The sequence below is a fragment of the Euprymna scolopes genome, chromosome 11 (genome assembly GCF_053919585.1).
Source record: "Euprymna scolopes isolate OS-2025 chromosome 11, ASM5391958v1, whole genome shotgun sequence".
Lineage (NCBI taxonomy): Eukaryota > Metazoa > Mollusca > Cephalopoda > Sepiida > Sepiolidae > Euprymna > Euprymna scolopes.
In genome coordinates, this window is record NC_136492.1 from 24,928,973 (window position 1) to 24,947,232 (window position 18,260).

The 18,260-nt window shown below is 37.2% G+C and overlaps 1 protein-coding gene across 2 annotated transcripts in view; it reads right to left on the reverse strand.

Annotated features, from left to right (window-relative positions):
• LOC145287808 (uncharacterized) overlaps nucleotides 1-18,260 on the reverse strand; it is a 213,837-nt gene that overhangs the window by 89,485 nt on the left and 106,092 nt on the right. For both annotated transcript variants that reach the window (XM_080135657.1, XM_080135656.1), the window contains exons 6-7: nucleotides 4,400-4,519; nucleotides 1,539-1,705 (exon numbers count right to left, since the gene is read on the reverse strand). In XM_080135657.1, coding sequence (XP_079991783.1) covers nucleotides 1,539-1,705; nucleotides 4,400-4,519 — 287 coding nt within the window. The remainder of the gene's footprint in view (nucleotides 1-1,538; nucleotides 1,706-4,399; nucleotides 4,520-18,260) is intronic.

The following is an 18,260-nucleotide window of genomic DNA, read 5'->3' on the forward strand; positions in this document are numbered from 1 at the left end:
AAGCGGCAGGGGGGGGGATATTTTATATATATATATATATATATATATATATTCACATACACACACACACCAACGCAAGGCGTCTCATTTGGCGCAGTGAATCACACTTCATACCGACTTCACGATCGAATTTCTTTCACGGGGAGGCGTGAAAATCATACGTTCTTAAAGCTTAAAACGAAACAAATTAGTGACGCATCGCTTTGAGAAACCAAATATATAGACGTGCATAATCCTACTTGTGAAACATCAACTTAGGTGGATGACTATACCCCTTGCCGATACGAGTAGGCTCGTCCCACGATCGTCCTTTCATCTCGATTTAAATAGAAAAATATATGCGGAATATTGGCTAAAATTACATAATTTTTGAAGACCGGATTTTGGAGACAGGTTGCCCACGCGGACTGCAATGAGATTATTTATTTTACAAAGGAGTCATCTCTTATCAAGGCCCGGGAGCTACTTGAGGATAAGGGTTAATGAGTACATGGTGGTCAATGGGACAATATCGTAGTAATTATTACTAATGAAAATGTAGTAAATTGAATTACTCAAGTTAACGGCTCATCAAAAACTTGTTTATGTTGGACTTGAAGACAACCATATTTTATTCGTCTGAAAAGCAGGCAGACGGAATAGAGTTCCACGGGCGGTCAGTAAGAAAGGAGCTTTGTTCATGGAATTCATGTTTAGGTTTAGGCACAGATAAAGAGTGGGGGAAATTATTGATAGTGGTTTCAGATAGTCGAGTGTTTTTGTGAAAGTTTGGCAAGGTGGGGGGACCATAGATTGGAGATCAGACGAGTACTTGTCACGAAAATGACGACAGACCAGAGACAGGTTCGCAACGTCTCTTCTATGGAAAAATCAATAACCTTTATCCTCGAGTGGCCTTTGGGCCTTTATAAGAAGTTGCTCATTTGTAAAATAATGTATATCAATTACAGGATATGTGTGTGTAAAAGAAACAGAGTGGAATTTAGAGACAGTTTACCCTCTGAACAATGAAGATTTGCGCAGTCTAACTAAAAAAAAAAAATTGTACCTTGGAGAAAAGAAAAGCAACATAAAATGAATAAAGAAAAAAAAAAGAAAAAGAAAAAAGGAAGGAAGAATAAAAAATGTAAGAAAGAGAAAAATGTAAGAAAGAGAAAAATGTAAGAAAGAGAAAAATGCAAGAAAGAGAAAAATGCAAGAAAGAGAAAAATGCAAGAAAGAGAAAAATGCAAGAAAGAGAAAAATGTAAGAAAGAGAAAAATGTAAGAAAGAGAAAAATGTAAGAAAGAGAAAAATGTAAGAAAGAGAAAAATGTAAGAAAGAGAAAAATGTAAGAAAGAGAAAAACGGGAGAAAAAAGGAGAAAGGAAAAAGAACCCCCCCCCCCCAAAAAAAGGAAAAAGAAATGAAAAAAAAGAAAAGGAAAAAGTAAAAAAATAAAAAAAAGATAAATGCCGGTTTTATGGAAAATGTAAAACAAACAAACAAAAAAACAAAAAAAAAATGTGACATGTTAAAAATGCGAACGTTGGTAAATACCTGATTCCATCCTGTGAACACTGGTTGACGTCGGCCCCGTATGTAATTAGGTAACGAGCGATTAGGATGTTACCCCGGACGCAGCACTCGTGGAGGGGCGTGAAGCCAGCATTATCGCGGGCATTCACCTCGACGGTTTTAGTCTCCAAACAATGAAGAAGCACATCCTGAAAGAAAACAAAGAATGAAGTCTGATAAGGATTTACATCAAAATCAAAAGCCTCTTTAATACCAATGATGTCTATATAATCCATGAAAGTGAAATTGTCCGTGTGTGTACGTTTCCCTATCAAACTACTCTGTCAATTTTCAGTCTACAGACTCGAGATTTAACATAAGGGGTATTGAGATTTGGGAAAATCTTTTTAGTAGGTTTTTGGCCATAACTTTGGCTGTCAAGGGGTCAAAGTTCAACGATTCGACCTTTGAGAACTCTACTAAACTCCTCTGCCAATTTTCAGTCTAAACACTTGGATATTTTAGATGTAGGTTACTTGGATATGGGTCAAATTTTTTCATTTTATTTCAGCCCAAAACAAATGTTAAGGGGTCAAAATAGAGGTCAAACTTTAAAAAAAAAAATTGACCTCTGCGGTCTACCAAATTACTCAGCCAATTTTTCGTCGAAACATTTGAAATTTTACATAAAGTGTATTCAGACACAGGGCAAGCTTTTTAATAGAGTTTTGGCCGAAATTTTGGCTGCCAAGGAGTCAAAGTTCAAAAGATGTAACCACTGCAGTCTCTAGCAAAAGTTTCAGCCAATTTTGGGTCAAAACATTTGACGTTTGGCATAAAGAGCATTTAGACATGCAAACTTTTTGATCAGTTTGTGGCTGAAAATTTGACTGCCAAGAGGTCGAAGTTGAAAGGGTTGACCTCTGAAGACTACTAAAATCCTTCGCAAATTTTGGGTTTAAACACTTGAAATTTTAGATGTAGGTTACCTGGATATGAGTCAAACTTGTTAATATATATATATATATATATATATATATATATATATATATATGATGGACTCTCCGTCGATTTTCGACGTAGGAGACTCCGACAATTGACCTGAAGGTCTAGAACTCAGCGTGTCGACATTCACTTAGACGTATGTGGCACTTTAGTCCTGCTAGAGACTTGCAATGGTGACCGCAGTGGTGACAGACATATAAATGCGAGAATTTAGCTCTACACTGCTCAGTATTATTTTTTTACTTGACTCTCGCTTCTTTTAGTTTTTCGATGCAAAACGCCGAGAACTCCTTGATTTTTCTGTCACACATTTCTATCCACTTCCTTCTGTCTTTTGCAGTTAGCTCAATGTTGTTATATTCAATATTTAGAACCTGCAAATTAGACTTTATTTTGTCTTTGTAACGCAACCATGGTCGTCCCACGTTTCGACGGCCTCTGTCTAATTGGCAATACAGGAGTTGCTTCGGTATCCTATCATCATCCATTCGCATCACATGACCCGCCCATCGAAGCTGCGACTGGATTAAGAAGCTTTCGATGTTGCTGATTTTACAAAGTGTGAATAATTTCGCATTTGATTATATATATACACATATATATATACACACACATATATATATATATATATATATATATATATATATATGCACAAAGCTGGGCTGAACTGTTAGTAAATATTAAATCTTATAGACGTAATGTATGTATCTAAATTATTAAGTGTCAAATTGGGTCCGTTTCTTGCACTAACGATAAATTCATTCAAAACACCGTTTCAAGTTTTCAACTACACTTTTTCCATCTTAGGTTGTTAGACACACAGTATGACTCTAAAAAGCCAACAAAATCTGACTTACAAAAAATGTCTGAGCAGCTTCGTGGCTGCGAACGGACAAAGCCAGCTGGTGTATCAATAATCAATTACTTCACTCGAAGAGCTAACAACCTCACTATGACCCGTTAATAGCCTATATGTATCTGTTATACAGAAGCTGTGTTATTTTTTTAAGCGTGTCACTACTTATCAAGGTTTAAAGGCAACTTGAGGATAAAGGTTAAGGAATGTACGGTGGTAGTCTAGTTATCGTTAATGGTAATGATAGGGTAGAATTCAATTATTTAAGAGGACGGCTCAACAAGAACTTGTTTACATTGGACTTGGAGGCTATCATCCTGTAGTCGGCCAGAAGGTAGGCCAGTGGAACAGATTTCCATAGGCTGACAGTACTAGGAAAGAAGCTTTGTTCATAGAATCTGAGTTTAGATTTAGACAAAGAAAGTGGGAGAAGTTGTTAATAGTGGTTGTAGCTAGTCGAGTGTTTTGTGAAAGTTTGGAACAGGTGACGAGCACTTGCCATGAAAATAACGATAAAACAAAGACAGGCTCGCAACGTCTCCTCTGTGTCAAAGAGATTGCAGAGTTTTTTTCCCCCCCACTATTATTGTTACTTTGGAATTTTATTTTTCTAAATATAATAAGTAGGTGGCAGACAGAGACAGGCGAACAGTATAATCTGGCATTATGATGTAAACAGAAAGCATTCCCGACAAGAGATCACGAACAGTTACGTTTGATTTTTCTTGTAAAAAGAAAAAAAACGTGAGAAAGGATGTCGGTAATATTGAATTAGATATGAAGTAAGAATTACGATATAGATGCGAGCGCCATTCTCGCAGTTCAGAATGAAGCAGCAAAACTTAGACGCATTAAAGATGGTCTAACATACCACAATGTAATTAAGCGGTTAGTTTCAATGGGACAGGCGGTGGAGACTAGTTGACAAAGTCGGACCTATTAAATTTCAGACCCTTTTTACAATATGTAACAACATTATCTATGTAAAAATATCCGGACCATGTACCAATTCTACGTGCACGATATTTGTACCCACTCTTACCTCATATCCACAACGTGCGGACCGGTGCAGTAAGGTTTCACCGGAATTCTTATTAATGGTAATCCGTCGAATCTCCGGTGGTATTGGATTCGATCCGCCAACACTGTTTGAATTACTCGTCTGGAAAAAAACAAAGCAAAAAACAAATAAGAAAAAAAAAAATATTTTTTTCATTATAAAGACTAAAAAGATGTTTTTATGAGAAAAAAAACAAGAAAAATCAATGGCGCGCAGCTAATTCGTTTAATTAATTAAATATCATGCAATTTAATAATGATTAAAATAAAATACAGCATACATTTTTTTACAAGGTGGTCACCACTTATCAAGGCCCGGAAGCCACTCATGGATAAGGGTTATTGTAAGTACAGTACGTTAGTGTGGATATTTTAGAGTGTCTACTTAAGGGAGCGGTTCATCAGGAATTTGTTTATGTTGGACTTGAAGACATCCAAGTTGTAGTCAGGAGGGAAGCAGGCAGACAGCACAGAGTTCCACAGGCGTGCAGTTCTAAGAAAGAAGCTTTGTTCATGGAATCTACGTTTTGATTTAGGCATAGATAAAGAGTGGGGAAAGTTTTTGACAGTGGATTCAGCTATACGGGTGTTTTTTGTAAAAGATTGGCGTGTGGGGATCAGAGATTGGAGTTCAGACGAGCACCTGCCATGGAAATAACGATAAAACAAAGATAGGCTTGCAACGTCTCTTCTGTGGGAGAGATGTTGCAGGGAAGAGAAAAGGGCATACTTTTGTATATATATCGTAAGTAATTAATGCGGAAGTTTGTTAAATAAATATTTTGGATTTTAACGTCGCCGGTCGCTGAAACATAGACTTTAAGGACGAGATAACTTGGCTCTCGTCCGTGGCCACGGGCGCTGATGTCTGTCCGTCTGACTCCAATAATTACCTTAGGTTAGGATTATGCCTCTCTCATACTTTTTTCATTGTTCATTAATTGTTAATTATATCCGTGATTTACTTAATATATTTTCCTTAATAAACCTCCATTTCTGAAACAATGCATGCTCTTAATTGTTCTTACTCAACAAAAAGTTGAGAAGCAAAAACAACATAGCCACACTGTTATATGGAATGAAACCGGGCATCTAAAAAAATGTCAGCCAGGGAGAAGAAATTGGATGCGTTTGATCCAATGTTCCTTAGACGGATTTTAAGTATTAAATGGGGTGACCGAATTACCAACCAAGAAATCAAAGACAACACCAACCAAAAGGCTAGGCTGAATTGGGCATGCACTAAAACCACAGAGAGTATTGCCAATCAAGTGCTCCAATGGACGTCTGATAGAAAAAGAGAAAGACCGGATATAAACTAGAATTAGATAATCGAGAGAGATTTGATTGCAGCGGAAAGAAACGTGAGCAATAGAGTGAATCTGGCTTCAGATAAAAAACGATGGTATACTTCGAAAACGATCGTATACTTTGAAAACGATCGTATACTTTGACTGCATCATGCATCGCAAGATGTAGGAGCTCCTACGTCTTTAGCGGTCAACGTGACAAGGGTCCCGAGGAAGAAAAAGGGTGACAACGCAACACTATTTTTGTATCGATCTATGATGCCACGATATTAATATTTTCCCTATTCCAATACAATTGCCGAGTCTCTACTAAATTTGCAATTTCAATACAAAAACCGATTTGTTTTTTTGTTTTTTTTTAATTTTTATTTCATTTTTTAAAAATTACGTTGAAATCCCATGCGAGGTGTGCATATATATTTGCAAAAATATAAACATATAGTTGTGGGAGAGAGCGTACATTACTCAATTAGATCATTTTAAACTTTTTTTTTTCTTTAATCTTTTTCCTTGCAATAAATTCAAAAATAATGATTTTATAATCATACTGTGACATTTTCATCTATATTTCAAACGTGGGCCATTTTTCTAATCACACTAAAGAAACCTTTCCAACAATATAAACTCCAACCTTCTCCAGGTTACATTGGTCGAAACTAATGTGACGATTCCAATGTTTTTCTTGATTCTGATAAAATTACCGATTTTGCTTTAAATTCCCGAATCTGATTTATTTATATTACTTAATGGATTTGTTGTTTTTTGTTTTATAGGATAACCGTAAAATCCTTGGGTCAATTTTATCTATATTGGTTCCTTTGAGCCAACAATCTTTTCTATATTGGTTCCTTTAAGCCAACAATCTTTTCTATATTCATCCACTATGTTTATTTAGCTCTTCCTCAGAAGGTAAGACACAAGGTCAAATGTGAGTTTGATGAAAACGTTTGTGAAACGAAGTCGATTCAAACTAGATACATCCCGGTTTTCGTTCAGTGTCATCTACAACTTAGTAGCCGTCACTCCCAACCTAACTCCCTTGTCATGTTATATAAATTTGAGTTTTACTGATAGTTATAAAACCATAAACCATTTCATCATTAGTACATCTTGAGTGAAGAGCTAAATAGAAAACTAATCAAAAAATGATATCAAAAGAAATAAATATTGTAGAAAAAAAATATCCAATTGCAAATTGTAGATGTTCTAAGCAAACATTAGCAGTATCTATCCTGCAAGAACCCCCCCCCAAAAAAAAAATTTGAATTTTAAAGAATTCCAGGTAAAAAAAGTGTAATATGAATCCAGTAAAGAGAAGCCGTGGTCGTTTTCTCGTGTCGATAGGAAATACTATGAATGCAAAAATTGAAAGAACTTTAATATATTTTATACAACGATTCTAACACCCGATTGGTTCGTTTTTAATCACTCCTGGCTATAAATATAATCGTCCAAATCATTTGTAAAAATATCTAATGTTTTATGACGAAAACTTTGCAACAATAAAAGCAATGGAAAATTAAGTTTAAACAAAGTCAAATAAACAAAAACAAATTAAGAATAGTTTGTTTTAAAATTATTTCTGAATCGAAGAGAAGGTTGATTTTTTTTTTCCGATTCCGATTAATCGTCCCAACACTGATACCGCTTTAGTTAAATAAAATGGATGGTGCGCGTTAACGCTACACTTTTTGCAATAATAGTCTGAGTTTCATTTCGAAAGTCAGAGCAATAACCCAATCTTATAGTAAGAATATCTGCTCCCCACAGATGTGGAAGAAATATTCAGGTTAAGTAATCGGAAAATGCGAGGAGTTTAATATCAGAATGGCGAGATTACAAAAATAAATCCCCGCGAATTCGAGCTTTCAACTTCCTTGTACGTAACCCAGATGATTTGGGAGCGAGTCTTAGATGCGACTAAGCATTCCTATAAAAAACTTCGTCGGTCTTTTGTAGAACATCACCTTCTCTTAAAACCACGAAAAAGAAGATGAATAATAATAATTCTGATTTCGTTTATCAACGTCTCCCTGGAAAGAGATGGAATTCATTTCCCTCACTTCGGCACCAAACCAGGAGCTTCAAAGATCAAGGGGTTTCCTAAAGATGTTGGTGGTACCTACAATAGCAGAGGTCTGAAGGCCGCCTAAAACATCGGGGATTTGTAGTTTTTTTTTCAATTAATAATAATAATAATAATTCCCCTCCCCATGAAAAAATAATTTGATGGTACCAGCCTTGGCCTATACAACACAAAATACTCATGAAAGGTCAAGGAGGACTGAAAAATCGAGAAGAGAGCGCACCAAGCAGACCACTATAAAAATAGAGCGGTCTACGACCTTACAATGGCTTATTTTCGCCCAAATCCCAGAGAAGACCAATGGTCATTGCCAGCGAGTAATTAATTGTAACTGGCTGTTACGATCATGCAAAATCGGGTCATAATGAAGGTGGGAATGCTCGGAAGTCTGAGGGAAATTGTTGTCGCCTGGACTCCCTGGAGCTCTATTGGTTATTTTCAGTCTGTGTGAGAACTTGTATCTAGTAAATAAATAAATAATAACATTATAACTGCAATACTACTACTACTACTACTACTAATAATAATTTTTATAACAGCAATACTACTAATAATAGTTATACTATTAATACTACAAGACTACAATACTACTACTACTACTACTACTACTAATAATAATAATAATAATAATAATAATAATAATAGGTTTAAAATCAGTTTTTCATGCTGGCATGCATTAGACGGCTTTTAGAAATTTATTCATGAGCTAATTTATCTCTGCCAGGGCTTTATCCATCTTCCTTTAAAGTCTATTCTAATCACGCCCCCCCCCCCCAAGAGGATGGAAGCCATCAATGTCGCGGAGCATTTGCATAAACAAACTGTTTCCCTTACATCACTAAATAACACACACCTATATATATATATATATATATATATATATATATATATATATATATATATATATATTTGTAAGTGATCTTCCCCGTTTGTGAGGAACGGTCTCTACCAAACTACGACCAAACTGTCTGAAGATACTGGCGTCCTGACCTATATTTACCAAACATTTGTGTTATTCTTTTTTACTTATCCCTTTGCAAAACTCAATCATGTTCTGCAAAGTCCAAAAACAAAACAAAACAAAAAATCCTCTAAAAACAACTTGATCAAACACCATGAATAAATATTTGAAGATAGAAACAACGTGGCGCATTTTTTTTTTTTTTTAATTACTAGATTTGGCATTAAATAACCAAAAAAGATTGCTATGCCGTAAAACCAAAGAGCCCCCCCCCCAAAAAAAAAATAAATAAATAAAAAACTATAACTACAAGTTTAATTTTGGGAGATTTAAAGAAAAAGGAGGGAGAATGAAAACAATTATATCAAATGTACGCACAAAGTGGTGACGTGGTACGATTATACGTTTGCTTTTGAGATCTCTACAATATGCCTATTGGGGTACCAGCCCGAACCAGAACTACCCCCTTAGCGCAATCCCTTTAGCTACGTACCTCTCCCGGCCTCTCGGGTCCTAACCTTGTTCAACGTATCTTTATGTTTTGTTTAAATGCCTTCGATATAGCCCTCTTCCCTCCCCAATAAATCTCACCACAGGAGGAGCACGGCTTTTCCCTTTTTCCACAAGTCCGTCGATGGGAAGTGACTGAACATCACTGTCGCTCTAAAAGCACCGAGTGACATGTAGGTTGGCTTGACGTGTCAGGACTCTGGTTTTCAAAGTGAATAATCGAGAGAGAGAGAGAGAGAGAGAGAGCGGGAGAGAGAGAGAGAGCGGGAGAAAATGGAGATGGAGAGAACGGGTTGGAGAATAGTAGGGAAAAGAAAAGACGGTAGGAGAAAGGGATGGATGTTGAGGGTGAGATACGAAAGGGAGAGGGGTGAGAGAGAGAAAAAAATGAATAAAAGCGAGAGAGAGAGAGCGAGAGATTACTTCCTTGTAGAATTAGGGAATTGGACACTCCGCACGAGAAAAGAATTTAAACCTTTTTTTTTTTGTATTACACTTTCACCCCAAACAAGGTCCAAATACACTTTCACCCCAAACAAGGTCCAAATGCCACTTTGTTGCAGGGATACTATGTAGGGAGTTGAGCAGCAAGATTCCTGTTCACATTACACTTGAACTTCTGCATGTCAGTACAGTTGAGGAAGCAGGAACTCGAAAGGGAATTCCAAAGAGTAGCATTTCTGGTGAAGAAACTATTAATGTAGAAGGCTTTCTTACATCTAGGGATCTCTACTAAGTAGGGGTGGAATTTTGCTGCTTGTCAGGTTTGGTGTCATATATATATATATATATATATATATATATGGTGTATATGGTTCTCTCCCACTGTAAAAACTGTGACACCGGGGTCTGAAAGTGGGATTGAGAAATCGCCCCCGACCTGCAAAACGTGCCTAAGCAGCCTATCGACATTCCCCGATAAGGGCGCCTCAGGCGATTAGCAATAAACTAACCTCTTCTGAAAGAGAGGATAAAGCCTGGGAAGGTGGACCTCGTAGAACTGCACAGAACTAAACTCACCGCAAAATACACAGGGACCAGATCATTACAAGGAATGGTCTAATCTCTTGATTTTTGCGGTCAAGGATAAAATTCCCTACCCGAGTTATATAGGAACCCTATATATCGATTAACCGTAAGACAAAACTTCTAATATTTATTTTATTTTTATAATATAAAAGCCAGGTACGGCCAATGATGGAGTACTGTTGCCACATCTGGACAGGAACTCCCAGAAGCAGCTTATTCTGCCTTGACAGAGTTCAAAATAGACTTCGTAACTTAGTGGGGATGCCCTCTTCTCTTCCATGCAACCTCTTTCCCGCAGATGAGACGTTGCGAGTCTGTCTCTGCTTTATCGTTATTTTCATGGCAAGTGCTCGCCTGAGCTTCAATCTATGGTCGTCCTCGTCAAACTTTCACGAAAAAACACTCATCTAGCCAAAGCCACTATCAATATTTTCTCACACTCTTTATCTGTGCCTAAACTTAAATGTAGATTCCATGAACAAAGCTTCTTTCTTAGAACTGCACCCCTGTGGAACTCTCTTCCGTTTGCCTGCTTTCCAGCTGACTACAATTTGATTGTCTTCAAGTCCAACGTAAACAAGTTCTTGATGAACCATCCCCCCCAGGTAATCCAATTTACATAATTTTTACTACTTATGTATACCCATTAACCCTTATCCTCGAGTGGCCTCTGGGCATTGGTAAAAAAAAGAAAAATAAATAAATCAATAAATAAAAAGCCTAAAATGTATTCTGTTTACAGTTGCTATAATCCCCTTTTTTTAAACTACTGTGCCAACAATAGAAATGGACCATTATCATCCATGGGAATTGATCCAATAGATATGGAATTTTCCTAGGGCGGTATCCGATTCGGAAAATAACTATTTTCATCTTCCCGATTTTTTCGACTATGGGGCGCTCTCAAAGAAAAACATATACGCAGCATTATTGAACGTTAAGAACAAACCCGAGCTGCGATTGCTCAAATTCGAACTACGCATTAAAATAGGTCACCCAGTCCTTGAAAAATTATCAAAGAACATTTAACTCAACTCGTAAGTAGAGCACACAGAGCTCCAATAAGCATTATGTAGGAGTTTAAATGGTAAACAGGGATTATATTCAGCCTGTATACCGATTGGCCGTAGAAGAGAGTGCATAATAGCAACGCAAAGGGCAACCCTATAAAAGACCTAAAATGTACGGTGCAGTAATCCCTTTTTTTTTTTTGCTACTCCAACAAGTGAAATGGATCGTTAGGGTTAGGGTTAACTCTTCCAACAATTGAAATGGATCATTACAATCAATGGCATTAGATCAAAGGAAATCTGGAATGTTCCTAGCGACGGCATCCGATTCGGGAAACAACCGACTTGCAGCGAATCGATGAGAAATGTGCAGATCTGTTCCACTAAATAAATAAAAGCATTTGCTCGGATTTTTCTTTTCTTTTTGGCAATAATAGATATGCATTAAATGTCTTCGGAAATCAAACGTTTTGTTTGCAAACTTGGTATTAAAAGGAGAAAATGGGGAGGCGGTGTTAGTGAATACTTTTAAATGTTGCAGAGATGCTTTTAAGAATGATCGCAAAACTTTTGAAAAGTAGCCATTACGATCTGTTTATACGCCTTAATAAATAAAAATAGTTCGATTGAGAAGCAAAAAAAAAAATAAAATAAAATAAAAAAAAATGGAAGAATGGGAAAACAATAAAAAAAAAAAAAAACAATAGAGGTGGTTCTTCGGGAAAAGTATATATATATATATATAGTGTTGGAAGGTTTTTAATCTTTAAAACTATATAAAAACAAAAAAACTAATTTTATATTTTTTTATCATTCGTTGGAAAATTATTTCGTCAGTAAACCATTTAATCACCTACAAACACTGCATCAAAACCATTTAATCACCTACAAACACTGCATCAAAACCATTTAATCACCTACAAACACTGCATCAACTTACTCTCTCGAATTCCCAATAGCCCTAATGTTAATTTAAGGGATCATATATATACATCAAATTTCCAATATCACTAGATTCAGCCACTTTGAGGAGTCGTAGACGACGAAAGACGTATCAATTTAATAATTATATTTTAAATATACACATATACCTACGTATACACAAATATATAGTACTATAGGTGTTAAACCTGTCGCGGAATTATATTTTAAAATAGTATTATTTTTTAAAATTATTTTAATGTATGCTTATAAACAAATCTCTTATCGGTTACCATGAGGCATATTTAATACTAAAGATTAGTGGGGATTTATTTATGAATATATATATATTTATTTATGAATATATATATATATATATATATATAAGCTCGAGGCGGGAGGAATACACCTTTTTTCATTTAAAAACGGAGAAAAATGATAGAAATAAAAAAAGATGAAGTTAACAAAACAGAAGAAAAAGATGAACAAAGAAAACACGCAAAAAAAAAAAAAAAAAAAAAAAGCACCAAATAAATAAGATTGGCATAAAACGTTAAAAATATGGACAATTCGAAGATGAAAAATAAAAATGGCTGATTAAGTAATGAACAAAATAAACTAAAAAAATTTGAGACCAAAAAGAAACAGACCAAATGCAAAGGGAAACACACACACACACACACACACACACACACACACACACACACACACACACACACACACACACACACACACACACACACGTGTTTGAAATGCGGTTAACAGTTTTGTGAACGAAAGAAATTCCCTAGAGTCGGCAAGAAGAAACAGTCTCTGTGTTTGGGCGACGAGAGAGGGTATTTTTGTGGGGTGTGGAAGTAGGCGTTTTGAATAAAGAGAGAGTGGAGAGAGCAAAGGAGATAATCTAGACGAAGGTATATCCTGAGAGAGAGGGAGATAGATAGAGGGTGTAGAGCAGGCCCACACACACACACAAAGATAGAGACAGACAGATGGGGAGAGAGGAGGGGAGGGGGCAATAAATCGGCAGCAACAGGAATGAATGGATAAAAGCGAGATGAGAAAATACAGAGAAAGAACATGATAGAGATGATTTAAGAGAAAGAGAAAAGAGATTGAAAGACGTCAGAGAAAAAAGAGAAAGAGACAGGGTGAAAAGAAAGAGAAAGGCGGGAGGAAAAAAAGAGAGGGAGGGAGGAGAAGAGAGAGAGAGGAGGAGGAGGGAGGAGAAAAGAGAGAGGGGGAGGGAGGAGAAAATAGAGAGGGGGAGGGAAAAATAAAGAGGAGAAAATAGAGGCGAGGGGGGGGAGAGAGAGAGAGAGAGAGTTATTAAGATAGAGAGAGAAAAGACGTTTACAGAAAAAGAGATTGAAAAAGATAGATACAAGAGAGAAAAGGGGGAGAGAGACGTCAGAATAGAGAGAAAGACTCCTCAAGAGAGAGAAAAATAACGAGAAAGAAAAATAAAGAGGGAGAAAGAAAAAGAAGGGTATATATCTTTTCTCTCTTTTTTGTCTAAGCTTTATTTATACATTTAAACTTTATTTATACATTTAAACTTTATTTATACATTTAAAATTTATTTGTTAGTCATAGACAAAGAAAACGGCGTTTCATGCTTTTCCTCATCTCTCTCTCTCTCTCTCTCTCTCTATCTATATAAGAGAGAGCATAAAACTGGTTGGTTTCGCCGTTTGCTCGTCTATGACCAACAAATAAAACTTACTTAATGCTGCAGATGACGTTGATGATGATGTAACGAGAGCCAGATACAGAGAGGGGGGAGTGTTTGGTGCGGTAAAGGCGAGGTCAGGGAGGGGAAGCATAAGAAGTGGGGCGTGGTGGTCAGGGTTTAGGTGTGCATAATCCCCTACAGTGATAAAATAGCGAGGGTGATGAAGGTCGGGGAGAATAAGAGAAGTGAAGAAAAATACGTTGCGGAGGGGGGGGGGAGTACAATATTCGGTGCTCGGCTACCCAACCCCCACCCCTCCCAGACACACTCAGCGCTTCATCACCGCTCGTTTTCTCTCCACGTCTTCCACTCCCCACATCCGACAACGATTTTCCTTTTTATCTTCGTTCCAGATTTTTTTTTCAAGGGATAAAACAAATAAATAAAAAAAAAAAATAAATAAATAAATATATAAAAAGCCTACTTCTCTCAATTACCGCAGCCATTTTGTATCGCTTTTACGTTCAGAATATTTGGATATTTTTAACCACAGAATTGTTCGTATCGCTATTTTGATTGCTTTATTTACGGTTTCAACGATATATCTATATAATTATAAAACTCAGATCAGCTTGAGCTTACTTGCCTGGGAGTTTAAACCGTCCATCTGATTTCTGACTTCCGGTTTGAAAAAGAATTCGTCTGTTAATCTATTTCATGGCCGCCCTGTTTTGTCCGATATTAAAAGCCACTGCGCTATTCAAAACATACAAGGTCAACAATATTTTGTTTTAACTTTTTTTTAACGCCTTTTCCTTACAAATAAATGCAATTTAACCCCGTTGAGTAAAAAAAAAACGATTTAAATATAAATATACAACATATAACTATAATCATATTTATAAATAAGCATATTTACTGCTTTTAGTAGCGCTCCTGTGGATATTGACGATTTATTTTTTTTAAGGCCTTACTTTAAAAATATTTGTTACGTTGCTCTACTGCTATGGGAAGTGGGTCAAGGGCATTACTTATTGCACGCCCCTTGTAGATCATGAATAAAATGCTTGATTGCTATTTTTTTTATTGGTTCTTTTGTTGGTTTTCTAGGTTAAGACGCTGTAGTGACGTGCACGGACGACATTTTGAATATTTATGAGTATGATATAACATTCGTCTTTGAAAAACTTTGCCAAAATAAATCGTTGTTTGACAAATTTCCCGCTTTTCTAACGACCACCCTGTATAACAGAAAGAGAATACCTGCTCAATCCTCGAGGAATCTTTTTACAAAAGAGTTGGCTTTGCGTATGCATATTCAGCTAGAGGGGCGGACGAGAAACGAGATTGGTTTTTCTTCGTTATTGCAGCCAAATTCAAAAAACTTAAATATTTAAATTCAAGTGAAACCTATGGTATCTCATGAATTGTCGTTTCGTTAGTCATGACTGAATAGAGGTCCTTAATAATTCGCAATTGTATTGTTCGGTCTCTTGCGTTGAGAATTGACCTTTCACTCCTCAAGAGACGGACACTTTTACAATTGATTTTATAAGCTATGGTTTGTGTTTCATTATAGAAGCGCTGGTTGGGATTGATTAAAATAAAATACGTATTATATACGTTTGCAGCCAAAACAACGCATTATTACAAAATAAACATATTTATTTTGTTTGAAATTTATATTGAAATTCATAAATATATTTCGAAGGAAACCATCTTCAGTATGTCTTTTTTTCTTTCTTTTGCCCCCCCCCTTTGCCATGTTGTTGTTGGAGCATAAAAATCAGTAAGTAGAAGTCCGTTTATTGTTTTTACAGTAGTCTTTCCAAATGTCGGTTGGTTGGTTGCTTGTTTTACGGCATATCAATCCTTTTCGGGTTATTTAATGCCGAATCCAAAGATTTTGAAGAAAAATTTTTTTTTTAACAGAGTATATTTGTTGTTTTCACGTCGGTTTCTATTTAACCCATAGTTGGGACCCTAACAGGTACTACCACTCCGGGTCAGAGTGGACCTGGGAGCAATGGTAATTAAAGGGTGGCTCCACACTCTCCAAAGCCCACAAGCTGGGGCCTCACCACTGGATATAGTTTAAGGTCATATCCAGGACCCCCATTGAGGGACTTTTACCCTCTGCAGGGGGGGCAGTCGGCGTATTCTAATGCCCCACCGACAGGGCCTTCAAATGTCGGAACGGTGCGTTGGTCATGCGGAATTCACATACTGATGATGAAGTGTAGCTTCGAAATATATTTATGAATTTCAATATAAATTTAAAACAAAATAAATATCTGTTTATTTTATAATAATGCGTTGATTTGGCTTCAAACGCATCTAATACGTATTTTATTTTATTCATTTTATAAGTATTTTGACCACTGCGCTACGGGTCCTTAGGACCTCTATCCAGTCATAGCTGACGGAATGAGAACATGTTACCCTCTACTAACGATTACTACGGCATTTTCCCCATTGACGTCCGTACATTCATTAACCCTTATCCTCGAATAGCCTCTAGGCTTGATAAGTGGTGTCTACTTTGTAAAAAAAGAAAAGTTTTTTCTCCACCAAAAAAAAAAAAGAAAGAAAAAAAGTCAAGTTTTTCTATAAGTCCGTTATTTTTTCAGTAATAAACTCGGAAATCATTTGCCGAGATGTTAGCAATGTTTGACATGACGAGAATCTACGACATTTGCTTTCGTAAGATATCTGAAACTGACCTGGATAAAAAAAACTGAAGGTCATAAGTCAAAAATAAGGCCAACAAAACGAGTTCGTTTTTTTAATACGTGTAGAACGCTCGTCTAAAAGTTTTACGAGATCAAATATGTAACACTAGATGCTATCGTAAGCAACGTGGTGTAACATGTATCATTAAATAAATATGTACGTGTATACGTGTGTGACAGATAGAAATCACGAAAGAGAGAGGTAGCGGTAGAAAAAGAGGGAGATAAGGAGAGAGACAGGGGGAGATAAGGAAAGAGAGAGTGAGAGGAAAACAAGAGAAGGGGAGGAGGAGAGAAGGAGGAGGAGGAGAGAAGGAGGAGGAGGAGAGAAGGAGGGAAGGGGAAGGAGAGAGAAGGAGGGAAGGGGAAGGAGAGAGAAGGAGGGAAGGGGAAGGAGAGAGAAGGAGGGAAGGGGAAGGAGAGAGAAGGAGGGAAGGGGAGAGAAGGAGGGAAGGGGAAGGAGAGAGAAGGAGGGAAGGGGAAGGAGAGAGAAGGAGGGAAGGGGAAGGAGAGAGAAGGAGGGAAGGGGAAGGAGAGAGAAGGAGGGAAGGGGAAGGAGAGAGAAGGAGGGAAGGGGAAGGAGAGGGAAGGGGAAGGAGAGAGAAGGAGGGAAGGGGAAGGAGAGGGAAGGGGAAGGAGAGAGAAGGAGGGAAGGGGAAGGAGAGAGAAGGAGGGAAGGGGAAGGAGAGAGAAGGAGGGAAGGGGAAGGAGAGAGAAGGAGGGAAGGGGAAGGAGAGAGAAGGAGGGAAGGGGAAGGAGAGAGAAGGAGGGAAGGGGAAGGAGAGAGAAGGAGGGAAGGGGAAGGAGAGAGAAGGAGGGAAGGGGAAGGAGAGAGAAGGAGGGAAGGGGAAGGAGAGAGAAGGAGGGAAGAGGAAGGAGAGAGAAGGAGGGAAGAGGAAGGAGAGAGAAAGAGGCAGAAGGAGAGAGAAAGAGGCAGAAGGAGAGAGAAAAATATATTGTTGCTAAGAAATCTGTGGACGTTCAGCGTGAATGAAGACCCCGCGATATTATTGTAGCCCTTTTGTTAAAACTGTAAAAAAAAAAAAAAAAAAAAAAAAATTACTAAGTAATTTGGTTAATGTAGTGTCAGAATATACCTGGTTATTACAGTTTATCTTTATTATCCTTATAGGTCGGTTGTTTGTTTTACGGCATATCAACCCTTTTCATGTTATTTAATGCTGCATCCAGTGATTTTGAAGAAAATTTTTTTCATAGAATATATTTGTTTTTCTTTCAAGTTGTTTTCTATTTAACCCATAATTGAGACCCTAACAGGTACTACCCCCCCCCGGTCAGAGTGGACCTGGGAACAATGGCAATTAAGGGGTGGTTCTACACTCCCCAAAGCCCGCAAGCTGGGGCCTTAGTATCGGATATAGTTTAAGGTCAACAATATCCTTATAAGAGTCCGTGACATATTTCTAATGTACGGACGCCCGGCGCGAACGGAAGCCCCATGATAACATACCATCTTTAGACAGAACAGTTCTACTCTTGGACCGCAGCCAGAATACCAAGAACGTATATTTTAGTTTCACGTTCGGGCCAAAAGCGACATTATTTATTTATTTATTTATTTATTTATTTCACATTGCGTCTTCGAGGGA